This window comes from Apostichopus japonicus, chromosome 1, assembly GCF_037975245.1.
Source record: "Apostichopus japonicus isolate 1M-3 chromosome 1, ASM3797524v1, whole genome shotgun sequence".
In the NCBI taxonomy this organism is placed as follows: Eukaryota; Metazoa; Echinodermata; class Holothuroidea; order Aspidochirotida; family Stichopodidae; genus Apostichopus; species Apostichopus japonicus.
The window spans coordinates 10,030,312-10,058,300 of NC_092561.1; the positions used below are offsets into that span (position 1 = coordinate 10,030,312).

The 27,989-nt window shown below is 38.3% G+C and overlaps 2 protein-coding genes across 2 annotated transcripts; one reads left to right on the forward strand and one right to left on the reverse strand.

Annotated features, from left to right (window-relative positions):
* Positions 1 to 1,321: 1,321 nt before the first annotated feature.
* On the reverse strand, positions 1,322 to 13,144 carry LOC139967039 (uncharacterized). Its single transcript, XM_071970664.1, has 7 exons — positions 12,957 to 13,144; positions 11,047 to 11,137; positions 9,392 to 9,541; positions 8,519 to 8,587; positions 7,236 to 7,328; positions 4,821 to 4,922; positions 1,322 to 4,650 (listed from the first exon to the last, which is right to left on the reverse strand). Exons 1-7 carry the CDS (start codon positions 12,966 to 12,968, stop codon positions 3,491 to 3,493), a joined length of 1,677 nt encoding a protein of 558 aa, XP_071826765.1. The 5' UTR covers positions 12,969 to 13,144; the 3' UTR covers positions 1,322 to 3,490.
* Positions 13,145 to 18,186: 5,042 nt separating this feature from the next.
* Positions 18,187 to 27,831, forward strand: LOC139967042 (uncharacterized). Its single transcript, XM_071970679.1, has 5 exons — positions 18,187 to 18,205; positions 21,364 to 21,686; positions 22,367 to 22,543; positions 23,073 to 23,152; positions 24,587 to 27,831. The coding sequence occupies exons 2-5, from the start codon at positions 21,374 to 21,376 to the stop codon at positions 24,881 to 24,883; spliced, it is 867 nt and encodes a 288-aa protein (XP_071826780.1). The 5' UTR covers positions 18,187 to 18,205; positions 21,364 to 21,373; the 3' UTR covers positions 24,884 to 27,831.
* The last annotated feature ends 158 nt before the right edge of the window (positions 27,832 to 27,989 follow it).

Consider the following 27,989-nt stretch of genomic DNA (forward strand, 5'->3'; position numbering starts at 1 on the left):
AGCATATTAGATGGCAAAGTGAATATGTCTGATACCAATACAACCACCACAGCATGTCCACCTATCCTGCCAGTTGGTGTTACAGCATACTAGATGGCAAAGTGAATATGTCTGATACCAATACAACCACCACAGCATGTCAACCTATCCTGCCAGTTGGTGTTACAGCATACTAGATGGCAAAGTGAATATGTCTGATACCAATGCAACCACCACAGCATGTCCACCTATCTTGCCAGTTGGTGTTACAGCATACTAGATGGCAAAGTGAATATGTCTGATACCAATGCAACCACCACAGCATGTCCAGTTTTCCTTTACTTTGATCTCTGTCCTTTTTCCTACTCGTGTGTATTAAACAAAAAAACGTACAAAGTTTTGTTTTTTGGCTGTTTAATGCATGATATCAAAATGCAGGGAATTTGACGGGAAAGTGTGTGGTGACATTATCTATGTTTGCCAGAAGTTGTCAAAAGTACTTTCCTGGATGATTCTGATACTGCATAGTACTCCATTTAATTGAAGATAACTAAATAACTCAAGAGTGCACAACTTCTTTATGATTGGCCACAGTAAAATGCTTGTTAAAGTTTGGGCATGGGTGACCATTATCTGACTTACTAGCATATTAGGGCTCAATATTGATGACCTTTAAAGTGGAGGTGTGTTTTTCAATAATATTCACCTTTAAGAATTTCCACACATTTGTTTATCCACTGTGAGCTGTTCAGTAATTAATGAATAAAATAAATGTTATATGTCTTTGATATGTATGTAAGTTATCAACGGAGGATTGAGCTATTCTTTGTTACATACATGCTATGAAACCGATTCTTTCAAATAATGTTTATTCTGAAATATATGCATAAAGCTACTACAATGTGATTGTAAACTGTGTTGTTGAACTGATCAATGCTTTAAATTGCTAGATACCACTTAAAGTTGGTTTGCTTTGAAGCATCACTGTGAAGCCTTAAAAATGATCTTTGCTCTAAAATAAACTTGACATATTCGATGAAGTTCACAGGTCGGAAGAGTTTAAGTCCACCTTTAATACATGTTGATTATAGCTTCACAACTGAAGGGTCAAATTTTCAACAAAAGACATTTGTAATGTGTATGATAAAACACCTTGAAATTTCTTGTAATATTTGGTTTTTTGTGCAATTTACTTTATATATATGTAAAAAACAATTGTACAATACACAAATGATTAAAAGAACTGTGCAAGACTTTTTATTTTTTATTTTATTTGTTCAACTCTTACTACACATTTTCTACAGAAATGATATATAATATCTTGTACACGATGTTTTTTCCCCCCTTCAACTTTCAGCTTACCCAGTCATTATTTCACTGGCTCACTTCAGACTTTGGTACATTTCTGAGCTGCTGCAAAATCAATTCAGAATATGAAGAATATATTGTAACATTTTCCATAAATATATGAAAATGTCATCTCATCCATTCCATCCCTCTTTTATAACACTGTTTAATTATTCCTATTTTTTTAATATTCTATTATTTTCAGGCTGTTTTAAAGATTTTTGTGACACTAAATGTTAAAATGTGTTGCACTATCCTTTAACTTGCCTGTTATAAGACAATACCCTGTGAAATTAGTGGCTGGCTGTTACTTTAAATATAGAAAATTAGATTTACCTCCTCATTTACATTTGTACATACACATATGCCAAAAGTCACGTGAGAACCCATTGGTGAAATACTCTCCCCCACTCCAGGAATGTGAGCTGTCACACACAGACCCATAGGTGAAACTTCACAATCAGGAATGTGACGTCTCAGAATTCTCACATCAGTAATGTGAGATATGTCACAAAAACCCATTGGTGAACCAATTCTGACACCAGAAACGTGAGTTGTCCTACACAAACCCATTGGTGAACCAATTCTGACACCAGAAACGTGAGTTGTCACACACAAACCCATTAGTGAACCAAGTTTGACACAAGAAATGTGAGCTGTCTCACACAAACCCATTGGTGAACCAATTCTGACACCAGAAACGTGAGTTGTCCTACACAAACCCATTGGTGAACCAATTCTGACACCAGAAACATGAGTTGTCCTACACAAACCCATTGGTGAACCAATTCTGACACCAGAAACATGAGTTGTCACACACAAACCCATTGGTGAACCAAGTTTGACACAAGAAATGTGAGTTGTCTCACACAAACCCATTGGTGAACCAATTCTGACACCAGAAACGTGAGTTGTCCTACACAAATCCATTGGTGAACCAATTCTGACACCAGAAACGTGAGTTGTCACACACAAACCCATTGGTGAACCAAGTTTGACACCAGAAATGTGAGTTGTCTGACACAAACCCATTGGTGAACCAATTCTGACACCAGAAACGTGAGTTGTCCTACACAAATCCATTGGTGAACCAATTCTGACACCAGAAACGTGAGTTGTCACACACAAACCCATTGGTGAACCAATTTTGACACCAGAAACGTGAGTAGTCCTACACAAATCCATTGGTGAACCAATTCTGACACCAGAAACTTGAGTTGTCACACACAAACCCATTGGTGAACCAAGTTTGACACCAGAAATGTGAGTTGTCTCACACAAACCCATTGGTGAACCAATTCTGACACCAGAAACGTGAGTTGTCCTACACAAACCCATTGGTGAACCAATTCTGACACCAGAAACGTGAGTTGTCCTACACAAACCCATTGGTGAACCAATTCTGACACCAGAAACATGAGTTGTCACACACAAACCCATTGGTGAACCAAGTTTGACACCAGAAATGTGAGTTGTCTGACACAAACCCATTGGTGAACCAATTCTGACACCAGAAACGTGAGTTGTCCTACACAAATCCATTGGTGAACCAATTCTGACACCAGAAATGTGAGTTGTCACACACAAACCCATTGGTGAACCAAGTTTGACACCAGAAATGTGAGTTGTCTGACACAAACCCATTGGTGAACCAATTCTGACACCAGAAACGTGAGTTGTCCTACACAAATCCATTGGTGAACCAATTCTGACACCAGAAACGTGAGTTGTCACACACAAACCCATTGGTGAACCAATTCTGACACCAGAAACGTGAGTTGTCACACACAAACCCATTGGTTGAACTGTATCTCACACCAGAGATGTGAGCTATCACACACAAATCCATTGGTGAAACTTGATCTCACACCAGAGATGTGAGCTATCTCACACAAATCCATTGGTGACACTTGATCTCACACCAGGAATGTGATTTGTCACACACATACGAACATTTTTCCTCACCAGGAATGTGTGAGTTATGTCACAAACATGCATTGGTATGGTCAACCTTTTCTTCACACCAGCTATGAAAGTTGGCAAAACAACTCAGAACCAGTACGGTGACAAACTTGCATTTGAGGAAACATCAGCTATTGGGGTACCAAAAATCCAAAATATCCCACACCTCGCTTCAGCAAACTGAAAGTAGCCCTTTTGCCTATCATGAAACGTTTTCTCTCTCTTGAGAATTTGCCGTTCTTTTGATACAGGATTCTTGATGCCTTCTCTTGGCACTTGGATCTGAATATGCATTACCACAGTGTTCGCATTTGAAGGGTTTCACGCCAGTGTGTATCCTCTCGTGCTTTATCTTGTTACTTCGATCCGCAAACTCCTTTCGGCAGTACAAGCATTTGAATGGCTTGTCACCTGTGTGTGTTCTCTCATGTAACTGCTGGGACCTCGCCCTATGAAAGTTCTTGTTACAAAAACGACACATGAATGACTTGGTGCTACGGTGAAATTTAAAGAGCTCTGAAACAGGAGTGTGAGGTGTTTGATTTATAGAGGAAGTATCGTCCTTCGTAACATGCTTCTTGCTTGCTCTAACAGTATGCGAGTCTTTCACCCTGGACGATTTGTAACTGACTGGGATCATCGGTGAGGAAGTGGATGGTACAAGTTGCAATGAGCCATGATCTCTACATATTGCATCATAGGTCCACTGACTAGAGGTCGTCGGATAGGCTCCAGAGAGGTCACGTTCTAGACCCATCTCAGCAGGTACTGATACCAGTGAATCAGCTTGGACGCTGCCGTCGGGGTGTCGTCGTACGATCATTGTTACTGTATTCTCTGTCATATCGTCCTGATACCGCCTAGAACTTGCAGCTGATTGGTGTAAACCATGGTAAGACGATGAAAGTCTGTCCTCTCCGAGAGGAGTGTCGACCGGTTCGTGGAAGCTTGCACTGTTCACTTCGACGGCAGGCTCCCTTTGGGTACTTTGATTAAGACCACTGCTAGACCATCTTTTAGCTTTTCTTCCTGTGAGACTTCCTCGCATATGGTTGTCTATCAGCTGGAACGAACCACCAGATTTACCTTGGAACTGGCGAAGGCCATCATCGGTGGGAGTACCTGAAAGCCGTTGGTTGTTATCACTACTTTGTCGATTGGTGCTATGGTTAGATGATTGCATGCCGGGGTGTGCAGTCTTGATAATTGATAATTCCATGGCACGTGTACTTTTGGAGAGGGTCATTTTGGACAGAAGCTGTTGGTCCCTGCCATTGTGTTGAACAGCCATGGGGAGAACATTGTTAGGTGGCTGGTGGTGGTGGCTTGCAGTAGACTCTGGGTTTTGGAGAGAAGTCAGACCTGAGGAGATAAAACATAAAGAGACAATAGTGTGCTAAGCAAACATACATTTATTGTTAGTAGTTGCCCATGAGGTATGATCAGTTCCCATATTTATAATGTTATTCTCAGCCGTCAGTGTGTAAGTTTTCGCAAAATCTATCATTTCATATTTGATCATAACTCCTGACCTTTGTAGGGTGTCATTCCTGTTTCTCGACTATCTTGAGATTGCTCTGCGGTATCAGTCACATCGGCCATTTCACCCATTTCTGCTTTGATCACAATGTCTTCTGTCCAAGAAGAAAACGACAACTGTTAGTCATAAAACAGTTACATTCAGACATGCATGTTCAGCGATGAGCCCACGCTGGGCGGCCCGGCCCAGCACTAAAAATTTACCGCCCAGCACTGTCTTAAACATCGTGAATCCCGCCCAGCACTATTTTCATCTAAAATCCCGACATTCCTAACAATATATTCAACATAAATTGGGCCTAGCCTAATAAATGTCAAAATCATACAGACTATTAATGCATCAGTTACGCATGCAAGAAACATTACTTACAGCTCTCAATCGGTCCCTTGTAAAATCTCTTTGAAAACAAACTAACAACTTTTACCAGGTACGTAATATATTTCACTTAAAAAAATGTTTTAAATGTAAATTGTTAGCAAAACTAGTACTTGTGTATGTGCTTAAAAAGCTACACAAGTGCCAGCATTTGGCATCTGAGCACCTTAAAAATATCACGCCCTCCCATTAGACCCCTCCCCCAGGATGGCGATCAGTATACCCGGCACTCATGAAATCCTGGGCACATCCCTGCATGTTGCTGACCTCTGTAAGAGGACTGGGTGATTGGAAGAATCAAGGAGAAAATGAAATTCTGTTGATAGCTTGTGTAGCAAAGAGTTTAACAGACACAGCCATTGTTTTGCAAACACAAACAATGGCGCTGATGATACTGGAGAAACTTGATCTTCAGACTGTGTTTTCAAACAATAAAGATAATTACAAAACTGAATTGTATACATATCTGTAATGTAACATTTAACACTTTGCGAATACGTAGGCATTCAAAAGTGTATTGTCATTCAATAACTGGAAGCATCATGACTCATCAATTAAAGTGGTATGACTATCCTAGCAGTCTAAACCACACTGTCACACCATTAGGTTAGTTCCTCAGATGCAATGCAAAAGTCAATAGGCACGAATTAGATTTCGATGGCCTCAAATAGCATCTTTACAGTGCAATGCAAATCTGTTGTCAAGGACAACTGGTGTTGAATGTCATCCAAGGAATCTCTGTTATTCTTCAAAAGTTAGAAGGAAGTTTGAATTTATAAAAACAATAGATTAAATCCAGCGAATAATTTGGTGTTAAAATCTTATGTAGCAGTTTTGAAGGTTCTGAAGTTGTTGTCTTATAAACTAATATGGTTCCTGTGTGCACAAACACTGCTATACATCTTTAGACTTGTAAAATTGAATTAAATTGACCCACTTTGCATAGTATTTTGCTATGCGATACTGCATAAATTATTCCCTGGATTATCATTAATGATAAGGCCTGCACTAATGAGGGAGTAAATGTCATCAACAATGAAGCTGTGAAGGATCACTTTTAGAAATGTAGCATAATTTAAAGTAGAGTATCCTTAAAAACCAGAATAGCTAGAGAAACATTACCAACACTTGAATATTTCTCTTTTCTTCCACTTTTGACCCATCAAGACTAAAGTTCTGCCTAATAAAGTTATCCTTTAATGTCACTGGCCAAATTTTCAACTTAGCAACCATGTCAGCTGTGAATCAATGACATACACAACTGCTTATGTTAATGTAATAATTTGACTGACCAATGAGAATCAGAATTTTCTGCACAGCAGCAGCTGTTATGACAGTTTACTTGCAACTGTTCTGATTATACTTGGGCCAACCCAAGTCTGAAATGGTTGCCATTTCAGAATCAGCCTACAGCTGTAAGAAGAGAAAGTGATAGATCCGACCAATCCCATTTCTTGACATCCAGATGGACTTTTTAGTCAGTTTAACACATACATACATACATATTAAACACTTATATAGCGTTGCTACATCGAGATCGTAGCTCTTTCACAACTTAGCCTTGGTCATTGGTAACTTGTCACACCTACACACCCAAGTGTACACAATTCAATCAATCTCACCTGGGGCACCACAGAGCACCACAACCACATGTCCCCCAGGGGACTTCCCACAGGGTGATGCCACAAACCGGCGCACGCAACTATATTTACAAGTTACCTCGCAAGTCTCCATTTATACACCTGGGTGAAGAGAGGCAATGGAGATAAGTGCCTTGCCCAAGGACACAACGCAATGATCTGGCCAGGGCTCGAACTTGTAATCCTTAGATCACCAGTCCACTGCCTTAACCACTTGACCACAACGCTCTCTCTTAATGTCACAGGCTGCAGGCTAGGAAGAACGTTACGTTACAAACTAATGCCTTCTTCGTCCATTGTGATATCTCCTACATGTTTTCTCCTGCTCTCATTGCTCAGATCACTGAGACCAATAAGAAGTCAACAATTTAAATGATAATACTGCTTCTCACCTTGCTCTGACACAGTCTCACAAACATCAAGATCTTCCTCAAATTCCTCTTCGATTCCCACATCATAATTGACAGATTCTGTAAATTCAGCATCTGCAATGGACAAGTACAAAGATACCCTTATGGGCTTATTGCACTACACCCTACCTATCAAGCTTACAGAGAGAGAAGAAAGAAAGGAATTCAAATCCAGAGAAAAGGAGTTACGAGGCAGATGTGTGTAACTGTCGCAACCATTCCTGCTACGGGACCGCCATTTAACGTCCCCATCCGACGGACGAGAGGGTACCTCAGAATCTGACCCTTTTCTCAAATACCGAGGGAGGTAAAGGCACCCGATCCATAATCACTGCAGTACAGCTATGATGAGCACAGTAATTTTGCAGCCATTGTTTATAATACTGTACCATAGGACAGTGAACGACCTATTAAACCCATGACAAAAGGATGACCTGAGTTAAACACTAAGTGATGCTCTGTCATAGATTAACAACAAACAGAAAAATAACAGTGTAAGTTATGCTTTTACGATATTCATCTTTAGGAAATGTGCCGCTTTAAGGCTGAATGAAGAAACAGAAACTATGTATAGTCATTTGAGTAAAACAAACCATTATTCAATTTGATTGCTTTCCAAATCATAAATTATAGCATCTGCATGACTGATGCCTTTGAAATCGGTCATGGAAACATCAGAAATGGAAATGATGCACACATCTTCAGACAAGCTGAGCCAAGCTCAAATGATATCATTGTGCTCCCATGAGCTATTTTATGAAGAGACAAATATAAATTGGACCAAATACTGATATAAGATATAATCTCATATGAATACATTTTGCAACTCTGGAGTCATTTCATGTGACAATGCATTAAATTGTAAATCAATCTTGCCAACAGTACACGTTCATTCATACTTGTTAATAATTCTCGAATCTGATTGGCCCCTTGATGTCAGCTGACCGTGCATTAACCAATGGATAATGCACAATAAACTCACCAGCGGATTAATATCAGTTGCACCGGAAAAATAAGCAAAGTATCTTGGCAAGCTAAATCCTGATCGCAGCTAGATGCCTGAGGTAAGTCAAACTACCAAACAAAATCAACAAACCCCTTTCTGAGAAAGCAAACTCTCCGTTTGATTGAAGTATACTAACCATACGATTCGAGCAACTAATCAATTGAAATATCATAGAAACATCATTACAGGACTTGCTCTAGACTAGTGATGCCTACATGATAAAGTATGAAAGTGAATACTGTTTCATTCTTTACTGTACCTTGTACATTATCAGAGTAATAAAGCATCCGAGGTGTTTTAACAGTATACCCTGTGATGTAGACTGTACCTGGAATGAAACAGAAAAGAAAAAAGCATCCTATTATGCTGATAGTAGTATGTTGAATAACGCCAAGAAATCATAACGGTTTGCAAAGTGTAAGCCATTAATTAAAGGACTGTAGATATCTGTACTTCATCATAATATTATGCTTCCTGTAAGATTCATTCATGGGACGTGTGCTGTGTGAACTCTATGTTGAAATTTTGTTCTTATTGTGCACAAGAGACAATTTATTAGCAACCCCTCATAGTGACAATATTAAACATGTGCAGCTCAAATACATATTCTACAACAAGTGACTGTAGGCTAGGTACAACTACTCTCAATGTAGATCTAGGCTAAGTTCTAATGTGTGTTAAGAAAAATATTTTAGAATTTTAAATTTTAAATTAGATTTGAAACGTGTTGTCAAATTAATGAGAAAAATTAACAGTACAAAATCTGTTTAAGGACATTTGACAACAAGAGAAGATTTTACTTGAGAGGTACTTGCATTGTTGAAAATTTATCATTCTAAATGTATGGTAGAATTAGGCTAAGTTCTAATGTGTATTTAGAAAAATGTTAGAACTTTCAGATTTGAAAAAAGTCTCAGTTCAAGGAAATTTGATCACAAGAGAAGTTTTTACGAGAGAAAAATGACAGTCTTGGTGCTGTCAAGCATATACAAACAAAATTATTCTATTCCTAGCAATATTTAAATTTAACATGGAAATAAACACTTTTTTTGCAAGTTTCAGCCATGAGTGATTTTTTTTAGCCTAATCTCAGAGAAAGTTACTACTCTGTGAAACATTTTAGTCAACTTACTTGACCCTTGAACTTTGAAGGTGACCTTTTCATCTGGCATAAGCTTGAGGTCAAGGCATTGCTGAAAGAGCACTCCGTGTACAAGGGTGCACAGTAATTGTTCAGCTTCCTCGGTTGCAAGTACGACCTGTGAGTACGACTTATTGTCAACTGCAAAAAAAAAAAACAGAAAATAAAAAATGGAATTAAAAGAATATATACATCCTACTGTGTATACATGTACACTTGTGTCATGATGGGTGACAATATACCATCACTGAACATTTTTCTCTTAAGCTTCACACAGAAAGTCAAACATGCAAAGGTAAATGTCCTAAAATATTTAACAGTTCTTGGCTCAGCATAAACAGGATATTTTGTTGGCTATAATTCATAGTTTAACAATATTGCTGGAAATTTGTCCAACCCCAGTAACTTTGTGGAGTTAAAAAAAAAAAAAGAGGACATTGGTGATTGTCTAGGAATGCATCTGAGTGACGTCAATGATTGGATGAAAACAATACTGATGAAATAGTAAATGCAGACAAGTTAAGATATCATTTATGATGACCGAGCAAACATTTCAAAGGTACAGTATCCGATTTGAAGGATAAAATGATAACAGTACTTATGATGGAAAAATGAACCTTTTGAAGTACATCTCTCACAGTGACGGCACAGACAACCTTGCTGGAATAAGGACGGCATTATCTAGTAAACTTAAATTACTAAAAAAATACAAACAACCACATTTAGAATGAGGAACATGATATTGAAAAGGGGTTTTCAATAACGAGTGTAGAAGAGTTTTGTTGCTCCTCCATGTTAGTGCCCCATTGTCTGCCAATGGACTTTCACTTCAATGAAATAGTAATATCCACTTTCCTGAATTCAGAGAGTGTCGTACTGTAGGTCTTGGCCAACTCGTTTTATACAAGATCTCATGGAAAGTTGCGAGTTAATCCAAACAGATCAACTCTACAATAGCATTTGGTACAATTGTATAGTAAATAATGACAATCATTTTGGCCCATTTGCTGTGATCCAGCAAACGAAAAATTCAAATCAAAACAAAAGTGCCCCGTTCTTTGTTACTGTTTTGGTTGAGATGAAAGCAAGGGTCCCACTGTGTTATTATCTCGACCAAAACGATAGCAAAGAACGGGGACACTTGTGTTGGTTTGAGTTTTGCATTCGTTCGATCCCTGCAAATGAGCCCAAATTTTGGAAAGTCTGAGTGCATCATCGTGATGGTGTGATTATTTACTACACAATAGTACTGTACTGAAAAAAGGATTGTTAAGACCGTCAAGATGGAATGCATAATAGAGCTTTCAAAATTTGAACTAAGGATTGTGCTACATTCTACTATCAAAGACGATCAAAACGCACATCTACTTGAATGTTGGGACAGTTAGCAGCTAAGCTATAGTGGACTACTTTAATTCTGCATTCAGTGTATGGTAGGTCAGTCATAGGTAGCTCTTTGAGGATGAAGGGAGAGTGAGGGGGGAGGGGAGAGGTAGAGGAGGGGAACTAAGTTGTGACCGTAATTATTGATAACAAAATGCAATCCTTGGAAGAGAGCAAATTGTTTTCTTCCTTAGTTTATACAATGCCCAATAGAAAAAATTTCTGGGGCAAAAAACAACAAACTATGAAATGGATGGATTTACCATCTTCTAGTCTGCTCTCCAAGGCTGCAAGAGATAAATGAACTTCCTCACTAAGCTGCTCAGTGTACGATTGACCAGGCTGCAGAGTGCATCCTGTAGAAGAGAAAAAACCCTGTTACAATGATGACATAATGACATTGAAGCGTCTGTCAAGTGAGACGGCTTTGTATTAAAAATATGAACTGGTTTACAGTACTCACAAATGACATTTCTTGAATTCAATATTCCATACAGAATGCATAATGTAGTTCACTTCACGATGAAGGTAACATAGTGAATATTTCTCTCATTCACGTGAAGACCTTGAGCACTTAACAATATGTGCCTTAAAAGTGAAATGCTGGGGTTTAGCAAGGACCCACATTCTATGACTATATCAAATAAAACTGTATTTGCATGCATATAAACATGTTGTATTCTAGTGCACATGGGGAATGATGGGGCATGTAAACTGGTTGCAGTTGGTCATTCATCGTTGCACATTGGCTACAGTGTCATTTAGTAACAAAACGCTGTTACGACATTATTAATTGTGGGAAAATTAAACTTTTAAGGTATAAAGATATTTTGGCAAAGTTATGTAGCAGAATTTGTTTGTAGGCCTATCCTAGGTTTTATTTTACACTAGTCGTGTACTTATATTCAGAGACTTATATTTTGGGACTGAAACTTCCCGAGACAGGGTACAGTAAATGGGGTGGTGTCAAACAGGTGGAGATTGGACCGATACTTATGATGGAGCTATATAAGCTGGAGTAGACTTAACCATTAGCTCAGACTGTCTAACTTGCATTGTGACTCACAATCGCTAGTTCACAAACACAAGTTTCATGAATTTCAACCGGACTTCTAAGGATGCTCCCTAAGATTTAACAGGCCTAAGACCCACCTTGCTACATGTATAAGCAGGCAATAATTTGTGCTCGAATTTCGTACAGCAATCTGAGTGTATTCCCGTACCTGTGTACAAAAATTGCTATACATGTTTGAACTTGTATAGCTATTTACCCATATTTGCATGGCATTTTGTGATGCAATATTAGATAAATTATTCCCTTTGGCTTTAGATGGGCCTGCTGGATCCTCATGGCTGTGTGGTATGATTGTGTATACAGCTAAAGATCTCACAGGCCTTGTATTCTTGAGGCTATGTGACAGCGGGTTGTTGTGTGTGTATTTGATGCAACAGTCTAGTTTGATGGCATTGAACAATATGCTCACCATTGAGCTCATGTTATGAAAGGCCACTAATTCAAGGTAACCGTATCACTTTACTATGAATCAGTCTGCTTGATTTCTTTAATCCCATTCCAGATGTATACCGCGGCAGAACTGTTGCAATCACTGTGCATTGACATTTTTGCAAAACTCTAAAAACTGTGAAATATCTGCTGTTTAAATCTATGTATGATTGCCCTTCAAATGGACTCATTTACATTATGTGCACTGGAATAGCCATTGTGAGACGGAACACCCTATATACAAAGATCTTTCACATAGCTGACCCTTGTTATTGAAATTCATGATGGTAAAATATAGGAAACTCTTACTTTCACTGACCAGAGTAGTGTAGGAACCACTGTAAAGCAATAATGCTAATATTGTAGCACCTAACAATAATTAACTAATCATAGGCTTTGCTAAACTGAGGGCAAGATTTTAATGTTGTGATCAAGTCTAACAACTCAGGTACCAATTGACTCATATCATGGTACTGTCACTATTGGCATATTGCTTAAACTAGGCCTAACTTACATAGGTCAAGCCTACCTTATTCTAGACTGAGTTATGCCTAAAGAGTGCCATGCATACAGTAGCCTAGACTAAGGACAGGCCTAAGTTCGGCTTCAGTAGGCCTGACGTGAGATCTATGCTATAGTTAACTTAGTTCAATTCAAGTTGCGTTACTTTCCCCAAATCATGATGACTCAAATTCGACAAACGTCACCCAATTTTAATATAAAACGGATTATGCTAGCAACTCAAGCCTCATTCGTTCACTTCTGTCTTCTTCTATCGTTTCCTTGCTCTGCCTCATCTACAGTAAAGAGCTGCATACTGTTTTGCTTTTCGAGACAGTGTTGCGCAACCCACCAAGGTCTAATTAGGATATAGGGTGTACCGAAACAAAGTTGACTCTCTTGGCCCGTGGCGCTATTCGAAGCACGGTTACTCGCGAGAGTAACCCTTGCGAAAACAGACACAAAATATAATATTTACAACCCGTTTAAACGGGTCCTTCCAGAACCACCGGTATCCGCCGCATAAAGTTGCACCAAATTTCGAAAAGACAATAGGGATGTGTTGTTTTAAACTGTTGGCGATATGTGTACTTTCGAATAGCCGAAGCCTTAAGCCGAGTTATTAAACATGATGCGCACGGCACATTGCATTCCGAAGTGACAGGATCAACTTAATTATACAAAACGTTATCATAACATTTTTAAAAGAGCCTCTGAAACATGTTTTTATAACGTTAAATGTGGTGTTATAAAAACGTCGGCATAACGTTTTTATGAGATATTTATGTTATATTAATTTTATATTAATGTTTTAACGAAAATATGTTTTGAAATCATAGCCTGAACACGTTTTCGTGACATATTTATTACACCACAAATAACGTTATCAAATCAAAAGACGAAACGTTTTAATCACGTTTTAAAACATTTTTGCGTTTGCTGGAAAGTTTATATACAAACAAGATGTACCCTTATATTAATCTGCAACAATTAACAATTAACAATTGTCTTTTTTCTCTCTTAGCAATCAACGGACTTCTTGTATGATTGATTTCTTATATTGAAGAGGTAAATAACAGGCTAGCAGTATATTAATGACAGCATCCTAACTAAAAAATGGCTTATGGTAAGAAAACCCCAGCCCAAGCATACATGCAGTTGCTCGCTTCCAGTGGCGTAGCCAGGATTTTTTTCAGTGGGGGGGGCGCTGGGGGGCTTGACCATTTCCTGGGAGGCCTCCCAGGAAATGGTCAAGCCCCCCCCCAGCGCCCCCCCCCCCCGTCCGGGCGTCTTGTTATTATCTAAGCGGAGCGCCACCATGAGTTGGCGCGCAGCGTACCGCACATTTTTAGCTAAAAAGGCCACCTAGGTCGTCGGAAATGTCACTTCCCAGGCCTTGTTAGCAGGGGCGTCAATCCAATTTGAAACGTGGGGGGGGGGGGGGAACGTAATCGATTCGAGTATCCCGGCCGCAAGCCATATCTAAGCGGAGCGCCACCATCGGTTGGCGCGAAACGTACCAAGAAATTTCAGATTTCAATACCTGCCAGATCGCTGGAGATGGCACTTGCCAGGCTGGATAGCAGCTATCTAGTTGCGTGATTTCGGGAGAAAATCAAGTAAAAGTTCGTCACTCAGGAAATCTGCAATAAAGTTCATGCGGCCTTAATTTTTGGTGGATTATTTCTGTTGTTAGTGATTCAAATTGACATGAACATTAGAACCCAGTGCAAGTTGACAAACGAAGCGGCGAACTGGAAATCCCAGCCCCATTTTGCCCTATGTTTCAGGATAAAATACCCCTCATTTGTTCGAGCCCATGACAACTAACAATCTGTGAATAAATTTACTTCGAAATGGGCACATTATATTGCACCAGTTCGGTCAAGGAATGAACCCAAGGCCTCAGATATAGGCCTACAGGAACGATGTCCCAAAATGTCCCCGGACAAGCTAGTATACTATAGGCGAAGGAAGCTATCCGCCGCGACTGCATGTGAGTTTCTCGACTTGCCATCCTGGGAGTCATACCACAAAATGGTGCGTTTCCTCATACGCCATTATTAATAATTTAAATAAGTAACTAATTAGGCATAGTCCAGATCCGAGTTCATATAGTGAGTTTAGCGCAAATTTGGCTAAAAGTCGTCATACGCCAGCATGTTAAACCACCAAGTTTAAATGTTTTGCTATGTCTACGAGAATACATTTCTATGAAATTTGAAACAAGGATGGCAAGACAAACCACTTTAATTATATTTTCAGGACCTCACACATGTGCATGTACTGTCAGACTTAGAATAGGTCCATGTGAGTGGTGGCTAAGTGATGAAGGCATCAAAATAATGCTAGGTGGGTCTGCATCTGGTAATCGGGTGAATTCTGGTCGGAGCGTACTATATAACCACCGTGTACCCAGTGTTCTCACTGTCGGGTATACTCTGGTATCACTCAACAACTAGGTAACATGGGATGCGCTGCCACGGAATATGCTCCCTATTTCATTTCCCCAATATTAGGGAACGGGCACCGTCTTTGAAACACCATCTAAAACTAAACAACAAATATGTACAGGCTTTGGCTCTAGCTTTGAAGTGCCATGACTTCTTGAACTAGTTGTAGGCTCCGGCCGCACCGTTATCCGCACACACTGGCTTGTGGTTTCAATCTCAAGTTTCGCTCGTCGCGACAAACAGACAAAGTTGCAGGTCATACCGATGTGAAAATTCTCGGTCACTTTTCATACCACGACACTAAATGTGTGTGTGTGGGGGGGGGGACATCTGATAGTGTGTCCCCCACCCATCGAAACGTGCCCCCCCCCCCCAGGATTGACGCACATGACGCTTGTAAGCTCCTCTAAAGTTTTCTCAACATCCTTTATTTTGAGATCCCATGTCTTGATATGGTCATCAAATAGTTTAGTGAAATAGAAAGAAAAACACCAGTCTGGTAAGTTACTTTGAAATATCATGACATATCTTTTGTGAGTTTGACACAGGCATTGACATTTTGCGACAAATCTGCAAATTGCGCGAGGAAAATAAGGAAAGATTGACTGTGCTCAGCCAAGTATAACATACTGAATGACCGAACTATATGTCAAACTGACATCAAAGATTGCGTCTGAAGCATTATTAGACTAATTCTCAGCGATAGTATTGTCTCCTTTCTTGAAAATTTCTTTTTTTAGCGGTTTTAAGACCATCAGGGTACGTCCCAGAAGTGAAAACCCGGCCTATGCACTATGTCACGTCCGGTTTTTCAGTAACTAAAACCTACTGCCGGTCCGCAGTCGAAGGGTCGTTCATGAGTGGTCATCATGGAGATTCGAGACCATTCAGACCAATGATATATTTTTCGCACATGTAATTTTTTTCGACACCCAAAATCCCAGTGGGGGGGCGCGACCGTGGGGCGACAAGCTTACATGGGGGGTTGTCGCCCCCCCCCCACGCCCCCTCCCCTTGGCTACGCCACTGCTCGCTTCGATCTCTGTAGGGATAAGACTACATTTAATCGATACGCCGCTGCAATTATAGATGCTCTGACCCTTTACCATTTTTTGTCTTTTCTCATTATCGTTTTTGATCTCTTACTATTAACAATAACTACAACTTTACCATACATGATATCGTTGTTCTCGGTAAGAGTACTTAATATAGTGTAAAAGGTACAGGTGAACTGTTGACAGTGAGGAAACTAGAAACGTACGTGCATGGTTACGCAAATTGCACAAACACTGTCCATGATCGATATATTGCTTTTCCAGAAAATGTTTAAATGAAATTAATTTCACATATTGAGACACAGAAGACATGGCTAACTTTTTCTTTATAGCAAACGTTTAATTGAAATGTGCAAAACGAACGGAAATGAATGTGTGTAGAACTTTCTAACATGCTTCTAATCTTAATAAATATAAAAATAAAACTGTTAGCAAACTGCTTATCCACTAAAGAACCTGTAAAAAAGTAAGTTGGCCTGAAGTTTCGATCCTAGCAGGATCTTCTTCAGAGGCTGAATGGCAAGTAACAGTAACAGAAGGGACAAATAAACGAACAAAATACAGACAGGTTAACGAACATGCTTCTAATCTTGTAACAGTTTAGGATACATACTGACTATCACAGAAAATACAAATAGCACAGCTACAGTACTTAAAATAAAATATAAAAATGTATGTATGTATCTGAAATGATCGCATAAAAATACATGGCATTTGCCCTCACCAAAAACAAACAGGTTTGAAGTTAATCGCACAAAAGTGACAAAAATGCATACATGGTAGGATTTATAGTAAGTTGTTGCTACTAGCACGGAAGATGGCGTGGGTATGACTATTTTACATGCATAGCGTATGTGCGCGCGCACCGTATCTGCTGGTAAACAATAAAGCCAGAAACAACATACCGTACTACATTCAATGCGGAAGCTTCTTTCCATGTTCTGTTTTTTCAGCTTTTCAAATAAAAAGGACAATTAATATTTGCATATTTCTTAAAATTGAATATTTTCTCGAAATGGGAAAGAGAAACTGAAAGAAAAGAAGTAAAAACGTTGCAAAACTTTACAAGTACCGATCCAGTGTATGCGAAATTACCGTTTCAACAGGCGGTTTATATGTAAACCAGGCACCTGACTCCTCCTATCACTCAGACAAACAACTACAATCATGACCGAGCGTCCGAGCCGCGCCAGATAGCAAATGATTATCGTACATCAGATTTGGGAAATTAAAATGTAGCTCTGCTTCAATATGATTCCAAAATTTATTTCTGTGGTCTGTGAAAACGAACAGACATTCATTTATCATTTGGGCTATTCATTTTATTTCTGGAAAAACGAACATTGAATTATTATGAATTTCATTGTACTTTGTATTAATACTCATTCTGATTAATATGAAAATGTTCCTTACGGTGTAATTTAAGTTAATAATTTGTTTTAAAGCCAAGTCCATTGTTGCCTCATCTTCCAAAGCCATGCACGTAAACGAGATGTGGGATGTGTTGAACGAGATCGGCAAATCTACCTGTACTGTGTTAACGCGTGACGATGTACTAAGCCGGCTACATCGTGGACTTACGTGTTGGTGGGGTAGTTGATAGCAATTCAAACGTTATGCGTATCGAAAGAAAACACTATGTTTGCAATACTGACAGCGATTTACATACAAATTACAGCCAAACTTGACGACATACTTTCTTTCGGCTGCCCATGATTACCTGACACAATGAGCTCCAAGGCAGCCCTATATATGCAATGTTAGCCGAGTGTCACTGAACGAAAAAAAATGTCATGTGGTATTCAGGGGAAGCCCAATATTTGACTCGTGTTTGTCATAGCCAGTAATAAATCATCGTCAGCTGTGGTGGTGAATTAATACAGATAGATCATCAAAGTAACCCCATTGGGTAAAGTATTACACAAAATTGAGTAGGGTATTTATTTTATAGAAAAGTTGCTAAATCTTTCAAAGGTACAGCAATAATGCCGGAAGCGCTAAGCAACGTCACTTGAGGCCATTTGGCGTGCCATACGAGCGATCACCTAGTACCAAGCTGTAAGCGTATACAATTGGCGGAAGGACCTATTCCATAATCGTTAAAAAAAGTAGTACATTTAACGATTTTCAGTGGCTTGTTAGGTGATATTTTTGTCTTCAGCACAACTATTCTGGGTGTTCACGAAACTTTTTTGAAGCAATCTATGCTACTCTCACAGTACGGAGGGTGACTTGTAAGTATCCTAAACTTTCGGTTAGGCTATACCTAAGGCTACAGTAGCATGGTGACTTCGAAGTTCGGACACTTAAGACTTAAAACACCCCAAAACTAAATCTTCTGGTATAAATCACCTGAAAATATACTTCATATGGTGGGAGAATTGTGTTATAGTACGATACACGGCCAAACTTTCTTTCCTGCAAACTGTTTTCACGTTGTTTTCCAAGAAGATTCTTCGTGATTGTGGAACTGGTATTTCTTTGCTAGAGTATTGTGAAGTTCGGACACGCAACCCACAGTGTGGCGCTGGTGATAAATTGGTGGCGCTGTTGCTCTTTCAGTAATTATAACAGACTTCATAGATCTTCGTCATTTTATTGACAAATATGTAATTTCTTGCACACGGGTCATTTTGGAGAGAAAATAACTGTAGCTTCGTACTTTTTGGTGAAATTTGGCTCTTCCTGTAGGTTTTCATGGTGAAATCGTGTATTTCTTAGGGTGTCCGAACTTCGCAGTATGCCGAACTTCGCAATACTGACTACTGTACTGTAGATAAAGGCTTCGATACGCCGTAGCCTGTAACAAGTAACACTAAACAGGACTAAAATTTCAAGTTTACTCTAGGGCAGGCTGTAGAATAGGCCCATTACTAGACTGTAACGTAATGGCACAACGCGAATGTCATTGTATATTTTGGCCAATATCTCGGTACAATTATCGAATTCCTCGCCTTTCAGAAGGCTTTTCCTTTTTTTTGTACGGTAATTATGACTATCCGACCGTGACCTCAACTCCAGCAAAAGTTATCCTGTTACTGTAAGGAATATATGTAGACCCCAAAAGCATCTATGAAGTACTTGATATAGGCCTATGTTACTGTAAATGTAATGATAATTTCGTATTTCCCCACTGTGTGCATATTTGGGTATGTTGCAGGTGAAGGAGTGATTCAGCATTGTTATATGATATACAGTACTTGTAGCATGAAAGCTGATACTTCAGTAGTAACCTTGTTTACCAAAGCTGACCAATTGTCAGTTGGTAGTGGGGTTGAACTTAAAATGTGCACATGAATAGGAGTTCAAAGGTCATATGAAGTTAGTAATGTTCAGCCAAAGCGAAGAAAGCTTCAAAGCAGCATTTCAAGATGAATTCAAATGAATGATCAGATTCAGTAACCAATGATTCAGTCCATGTAGTGGCACAAGAAACAGTACAGAAATATAATTCAAAGGTCATGATTGACCATGTGATGGTGAAAAACAGGGGAAGTCGGTTGCAGTACATGTTAACTTGTCACAGTCAGTCTTTTAAGGGTGTGAAGACTCGCGCACAAAGAAACGTCTCATGCCGATAATCTGACCTACCGTACAGTAGTTTCGACTGAGGTGTAACAGAAGTGTTAGACACCACAATTGATCCCAGAAAATTCACACACTGCTTGCTACCGTCGGTAATTAGACACTAGTGTACAGTCACTACATGCAGCTACAGTCAATTCCCCTTATACAGTGTATATAGCAGCGATGGACATTTCAGGTCTAGATAAAAGATAACAAGGTATCACGTTTCATTACTATCTGCATTTTGTAACGACAAGAAAAAAACTTCACTTGCAGGCAACAGAAAGTTAACTTTTTCACAGGGCGGCACGCGGTTTGGGGCGAGTCTTCAATGCCTTTTACAGAAGTATTACATAGTGTCAAAGGTGACCTCTGTGTGGGCAGCATTCAAGCTTAGTTCTAAGTTTTATGCAGGGGTCAAACTGTACAGTATGGTTTTTATTGTTCGAAACAGATTGTCCTTTTCAAAAGTCACTTTGCAGAGTCACTTTGCAAAAGCACATTGAGCTACAACATTATTGATGTTCTAGTTTGGAGAAATTTGTCACTGGAAGTTGGAATTGAAGTGTTAAACGTAATTTTTACTCACACCTAGAGTTAACCTGACATTGAATGTTTGGTGAATTTGTTTTAGGTTTTATTGACCACCCAGTCAGCAAACTTTATACTGTAGTTAGTATCTAGAAAGATACAACTTTTAATTGAATGACTGGTAATAATATGGTGTTCAAATTTTGTGTAGCAGTCTTAATTTAGCTATGAATTTTCTTTGATAAAACCCTATGGTTCCAGACTTCCAGTGTGCAAAACATGCTGTACATGTATATTTAAACTTGTATTATTGTATAGCAATTTGCCCATTTTGAATAGCATTTTGCAATGTGATACTGGATAAATTATGCTCTAAGGTGTATTTTAGTTTACCTTTGGATGGAGTGTGATCGAAAGGTCAGGAAATCTCACACTGTAGGAATTTTTATTTTGTTGTTTGTTAATGATAACTGGATTTATAAGCATACAGTATCTAATTGAACTTGTTTTTTCTGTTGCTTTGGACACGAATTGATCAAAACTTCAGGAAATGTTATAGGTACTTTGATTTTGTTTCTTGTTAGAGATAACTGGATGAGTATAAATCTTAGAATTGAGCTGTGTTTTTCTTTTGCTTTGGACAAGAATTGATCAAAACTTCAGGAAGTGTTATAGTTGTCTTTGATTTTGTTTGTTGTTAAGGACAAGGATATTTCTTCCCGATTTGCTGGGATTAAGGATATTTTTCTTGATTCGCTGAAATTAACAGTTTTGCATTATACTGTATTGTTCTCTCCTTTAACCTATCGTAGTAAAAACTAGCCTAGGCTTAATCAATATTTCATGTTAGTTACCAAGAGTTTGTTTACTTAACGTTTGGTTTAGCTGGAATAAAGATCATATTAACTCTGATTACTTCTTTTGCCTACGTATCATGATTTCAGTAAGAATTTTTCTTTGTCTTTACAGTAGTTGGAAGATGGCAGCTACAATTGAGAAAAAGCACAAACTCTCAAGTACAGAAAATCCTTGCCCAAAGAGAACCTACGTGACTGCAATATCAAACTCTGCAGAAGTGGAGAAGAACACAAAAACTATTTTTAAGATCATTTTGAAGAGCAAGTTTAGTCACAAACAACATGCTGGAAGTCCAATTGTAACCAAGGAAAGAAAAGAAACGAGTGAGAAGAAGGAGAAAGTCCAAGTATCTAAGCGGTCATCGACTGCGACTGGAGGCCTGATGTTTGATGGCTTACGTGATGATGATACCTTTACGGCACAGTCAAAAACTGGTACAGTAAGATATGAGTCAGTGTATTGACAGTACAGTATGCTGGTTTCCATGGTGACATGGTTTTGTTTATATTCAAGTGTGTACAAACATAACGACCGACCAAGCTGCAATTTGAACGTGGGTAGCAGAATCTGCAATACTTACATACTTTTTAATAGTCATTTGTAAAAAATATGGCTGACCTTGTTTAAAGGAAAAGTATTAACTGAAGTAAAGCCTAGCTTGTATTCTCATTGGGCAATGTGACTATAGATGACCCAGGGACGAGTGTCCAGGGGTTACAATGTATGCAAATCTCAAGACTGAAGTTTAATAAACATTACATATATTACATGTATTAGTTTTGAGATCTCTGCTCTTTCACTGTAACTGTCTGTTTTCACTGCAAAATCGGTTGTGACTTAATCCTTTTTCAGTGAACCCTAAATGGATTTTTATGATGGCACTGAATAATTCCAATATCTGTTTTGTTGAAATGATATTAAAAATTAAGGACCTTTTGTTGTTTCTTCACCAAAATGGGTTAAACTAGCTAAAAAGAAGTTATGAAGCTATGACAAACTGTATCTAGTGTGAAATCAGATATGATGGAATAAAGAAAAAAAGAACAAAAAAACTTCCTCAAGAGACCAGTGGATGACTTGTTACAGAGTGTCAGTTTTTATATTTTTAATACAGTAGAGAGTAATGAAGATGAAGAAGAATCTCAAGAATCTCAAGAGGGGAGCCTAAACTCCCTTAAGTTCACATCAGATATTGAGAGCGATTCCATTGGTAGTGGTGCAGCGAAGAGCGGTGGCGATGGCGATGAAATAAGGAGGGCCTTAAATGAGGAAGACGATGAGGAAGAGAACGGTAAGATATACCCTCCTAAGTTCAGTTTAGTGGAGATTGGGGGTGGGGGGGGGGGAGGATCAAGAAAGAGATATAAAATCCCCTTCAAGGAACCTATACAATAAAAATGTAATCACATATACCTCAATTCCTAATGTTTGCAATTCTTCAAAATTACAACCATCCGAAGTACATATTCTTGAAAGGCATTGACACTTTTAGCTAGGACAACCAAATCAGGTAAAGCATTCCTTCATTCACAACCCTCTGATAAAAAGAAGTTATATATAAAGAGAATTTATAAATATGAGAGATTTTGCCTTGTATCTTTGCATGTTATTCTTTATCTATAAGCCAAAGTAACATTATACATCATAACTCCAATGTATCCAGCTCCCAAGTTAACAAAATTAACTAAATAGACAAGCATCCTCGCTCTCGAGTGAGCTTTTCGTTGATCTGTTACTTTTTAGTGTTTTCATACAGTACAGTGGTGTGCTTCTTTTGACATATATTCTTACAATGTTTTCTTGGCGTCCTCTCTCCTTAGACCCTGAGAGACAGAAAGCATTCGAAGACGTCGCTACCCGATTGGCAACAATCGGTGATGACGTTCAGGCAAATTGCCAGGTAAGAGATTTGTACAGAGATTTTTTGCGCATTATTTACGTATGTTAATAAACAAATTAAACAACGGCACAGTGACTGGAATCTTAACCAAATTTTGAAAGAGCAAGAAAATGTTGGCTTAAGTATCAAAACCAGTTGACCTCAGGGATATATGTGTTCTGTGCTTAATTTATCTACTGAGCTGTTGTATATACTGTAGCACTTCGTTAGTGGATCCTAAGGTAAGTGTTTGCTTGTAGAGGGTGACAGTGAAAAGCCACAGTACCTTGCACACCATGTAACAAGTAATCACACCCTTGCTTCAATGGATATTAAGTTCTCAGGAAGCAGTAGGGAAGCAGTTCCAGGAGAATATTTAGACGTTTTACACAGACCTTCTCTATTCTTAATTTCGTTTACCCACCCATCTTGCTACTGTTAATTGCCCTATAGGGTAAAAGATGGTCAAAACAGAACCGAAACAATCTAAGATTCAAAAGGTAGAGCAAAAAGGAATTTTAAAAGAATGTCAAGTCATCTCCATTCAAGTGTTTACTGAACATTTCTGTATGAAGAGTTAACGCATAGGTGGCATTCTGTGAGGTCATAGGCATCCAGTATGTAACTCAGGCTGTACACTGTATGCAATGTAGTCAATAAGAGTGGCTGAACTAACAAGTCTAACCCACGGACCATCAGGTCCCTCAGATGCAACACAAAAACGGTACATGTGAAGGAAAATAACAGACAGCATTTTGCAGTTGATATTTCAACAAACCATACTAGAAGAGATAGAGAAGGGGCTCAGTACACAATAGGTCTTCAACAATACCTACATTCATCCAGGAAATGAAATCTGCTTCAAAGAATTGCTACTCCTGTGTTGGGTGATTTAAACACACTCAAGTGGCCCTTATCAGTTTTCACCCTCTGAGCTTCAAGGGGTCAAAATAGGCCTTATTTTTTCTGATTTAAACTAAATGAGCGTAAGTGTTTTTTAAAAGTATTTCACATAGGAAGACTGTTCTTGGTGGATTTTAAAATCAAAATTCTATATTGTAAAGTCCTTACAAGTGAATTATAATTGATTGTTGCCCACAAGGGAGTGCTACAAATATGAGCTAGAAATCTCTGATCTTTCTGGTTCTCACTTCATTTCTTGGATAAATTTAACTCACTTACTCCACATTAATCAGATTGGTACTGTATGTGGAATTGTGTGCAAATTATATGGCAAGGAATTACAAAACCAACTCGCTTTCCGATTCAACCAAACCTACTACTTCTATCGTTCTGTTTAAAATACCGAAAATTTATACATCTTTGTCTGCATCTGGGCGGAATCGTCCATTAATACTTTCAAAGGAAACACTTCAGCTACTACACCTTCCTGAATATAACTTTCAGTTTACACTGAAAAACCACTAAGATTATCTTGTTTCTTTGTTTCTGAAGGGGGATGGGGCCATCTTCGAGCAGGAATTGCTCTCCTGCGCCACCTCCATCACGTCCAAAACAGTCTACCAGTCATTTGAAGCCACAATGGACACTTTTCTGAACAGCCAACAGCAGCGTCTGCCAGACCCTAGTGACCCGTACAAAGTAGCTTTGGTGATGTTGTGTACGCAGAAGGCCATCAGCTTGGCCAACATATCAGTACAAGCAGCTAGCAGTGAGGCAGATGAATTAATCAACCTTGCTGTGAGATTTGTCTCCAATCACTTCCCAACCTGGTTGGGAGGCTCAATTTAAGCCTTAATCACACTCCCAGGGAATGGGAGAGTTTTGATTTATTCATGAAAGTATTACTGGAAAATTAAGGACATATCTGTTTCTATAACAACAGTTGCAACTGGCAGAAAGTTAAAAAAAAGGGGTGGGGTGAGGGGAGGGGAGAGGGGGTGTTCAAATTTGTTGGGTTTATGACATTTTATGGTAATTATATCTTTTCAAATATGCAAATTAGGTCACCAATTTGACTTTTGGGGGTTGACCAGAGTCAAAAGGTTAACAACTTTGAGGTGGCATCAATGAAAGAATGCCTGTCAGGTTGTATGGTGTTTGAAAAGGATTTTTATTGTATTTAGAGTACTATGGAAGACATAGTATTTTATAATACAGTTTAGTGAAGTGTGGGAAAATCACAACATTAGGTCAATGACAATATAGTGGACGCACTTCCTTACAGTAAGAATAAACTTTGAGAAGAAAGACAGAAAAGGAAGGACCTTTCTAAATCCTTCGTAGTCTGAAGATTTGTGATTGTAGTGTACCGAAAATCATGTTGCCATGGGAATAAAGTACATAGGCTGATCCAAATCTGGATTATCTGTTTGTCTAGAGCAGACATGATGGAATACAGGATGCTTGTTTGACAGAGGGGAGGTGGTCCAGCAATTCCAAGGTTGAATGTATGGGTTGGGTGCGGGGAGAGGGATTTTGTTTAAGATGGTTCCAATTTTCATCGTATAGCGTGAAAGATTGGTTCAACTGTTCAACTAGAGCTAATTGCAGATAATGATACAGTGTTAGGGTGGTCTGTTAGTTTGACAGCTAAGCATGGATGATCCTACCATCATCGGAGTTCATGGTAAAGGATCATCCTAATCAGGATCATCTTGTTATGTAGTAGGGATGATCCTACTAGTTGGTATGGTCTCGGTGGTAAGTTGTGAGAAGCCCACGTTGTCCTGTACTGCTAAACGGGTGAGTGTTGCCAAGATGTTAGTCAGGGTTTTTATCATTTCCAAAGATCACCTTACTAACACCAATCATGTGTCTTCTATATAAGTCAGGATTTGTACTTCATTTCAAATCTGTGTTTGGTGTTGTCAACCTTATGAAGTATGCTATGTATAAAGATGACGACGCATTTCATTTGTTTCTACAGTACTTGCTATGTCTTTGTCTCGTACTAGTCTGAAATGAAAGTCTCAGACGTTAATCTACATCGATCATTTGTTTTATCTTTTTATCAAGATCATATTTTAGGATGCAATTCTATTGAAAGTTTGTGAAATAATGGTACTCAGTTAATGATAGTCAGAAACACTAACTTGCAGCTGATATATATCTATATAACAATATTTCTTAATTATGAAATTCAACTCTTTCATCATTATTATTTGTAAGAAATTCTTAAGAGAATCTGTGGTGTCTATGCCAAAGATACACATATGAAATGAAAATATTCACATTTTACTTAAATTTTCTTCATTTCTTTGTTAAATTAAATGATTACAGAAATTCTGATATTGGTCGTTTGCAAATGTCAATTTTTAGATTGTTATTACAACAACATTTTGAGTTGTGCCAAGTGAAATTTTAGTTTTTAATGCTGTTCGAAAGCAAAATGTCTTAACGAGGTACTGTAGGTTGTAAACTTGTTCGATTATGGCAAGTTTCATTTCAAAAATTAACTAAAAAGTAATGTTTGATATTTCCCAAACTGCTTGTAGTTGTGTTTATTCTTCAGTGAAATTGTCCAGATGAAGAAATATTGAGAAATTGAATGGAAAATCATTAATTATTTGCTCTTTTTAAAGGATATTTAGAGAATAAAATGTTTAGGAGGAGGCTCATAAATTGATCAATTGCAAACACAGTTTTAGAAATACTCTGTAGATGTTTTGTTTTATCATAGTGCCAACCAAACTAAAAAAAGATATTTTAAAGCAGAGATACAATTTCTGCCACTGCAGTGTATCGTTTGTCATCTTCGTGTATCTAAGAGCTCATCATAGCTGATTTTTAGAGGTCTAATAATTAGGTTAATTCGATAATTGGAGTTTAGAAAATTGACGTTTTGAAAAGTTAATACATCAAAGCCACATAGAATGATGATGTAGCTGTTGACACAAATATTTTATTGTTTAATTTCGCTCAGGGCTGTGTAGACCTGCTATTGTACAATATTGTTTTATCCCTTGAGTATTTGCTCAAATTCAAGTGTGCGGTTACTTTTTTTCCTATGTATATATTTTCGTTCGAGTGTCATTGTTTATGGTTTCATTCTTTAGAAATTTGAAAAAGCATGAATTCTATAACTTTTTTTTCAGTTCTTTTACCCTTCTTTTATCTTGAGGGAAAATTTCGTGTTTTCTATAAGATTACTAATGTAATAGGCTAATAACACAGATGACTGGGTAGTGTTGTATCAACATGTAGGAGGGTTGGGACCAGAGGTAACAAGTGCTCAAAACCGAATCGTAGAACTTCTACAAGTTGATCAGTTTTTTTAATTCTCCTTCCCTGAATTTTTTCTACACCCTTTTGTTTACGTTAAAATATGGTAAAAGTATATTCTCATAGCTTTTGTTATGACCAAAAAAATTGCACAACCTAGAAGTTCGTTTTTGAGGCGAAGGTGCTGTTCTTATTGCTCAAATAGTCAAATAATGTTTAACAAAAGAAACGAAATGTATTATGTTTCTTATCTCCATGGTAATAGAGACAATAAACTTAGAGGCTATACCTTGTTTTGTTTCTAAAACTCAGTCACAAATGCTAAGTCACCTTCCTCGATATTTTAAAAGTCTGTAAAACTTTGCCTTTAATGTTCCCTGCATTTAAGGTCACTGCCGTGAACGCCATGTACCTTGTGTGTGATTCATCATTTATTACATGCATGTAAAGGTAAAACAGTAATACATTAAGAAGACAATTTGTATTATGATGAACAGAATAATAAGTGTTGTTTTCTTCTTCGTTCATTTTCTCTACTTTGTTGTGTTGCTGCTTTCTTATTTATTCCTTGACAAAGGCAAAATGAATCTATGCTATACTGTAAAATCCTTACCAGTGAATTAATTGATTGATGCCCACAAGTGAGTGCTACAAATAAGAACTGGAAATCTTT

Bases quoted from the DNA above. Each gene is read 5' to 3' on its own strand.
- LOC139967042 (XM_071970679.1), top strand. From the start codon at position 21,374: ATGGCAGCTACAATTGAGAAAAAGCACAAACTCTCAAGTACAGAAAAT. The intron at 22,544-23,072 runs GTAAGATATACC...CTCTCTCCTTAG, and splicing joins AGACGATGAGGAAGAGAACG to ACCCTGAGAGACAGAAAGCA. The intron at 23,153-24,586 runs GTAAGAGATTTG...TTGTTTCTGAAG, and splicing joins ACGTTCAGGCAAATTGCCAG to GGGGATGGGGCCATCTTCGA.
- LOC139967039 (XM_071970664.1), bottom strand. The intron at 4,923-7,235 runs GTGAGAAGCAGT...CTTCTTGGACAG, and splicing joins TGAGACTGTGTCAGAGCAAG to AAGACATTGTGATCAAAGCA. The intron at 4,651-4,820 runs GTCAGGAGTTAT...TTATCTCCTCAG, and splicing joins AGGAATGACACCCTACAAAG to GTCTGACTTCTCTCCAAAAC.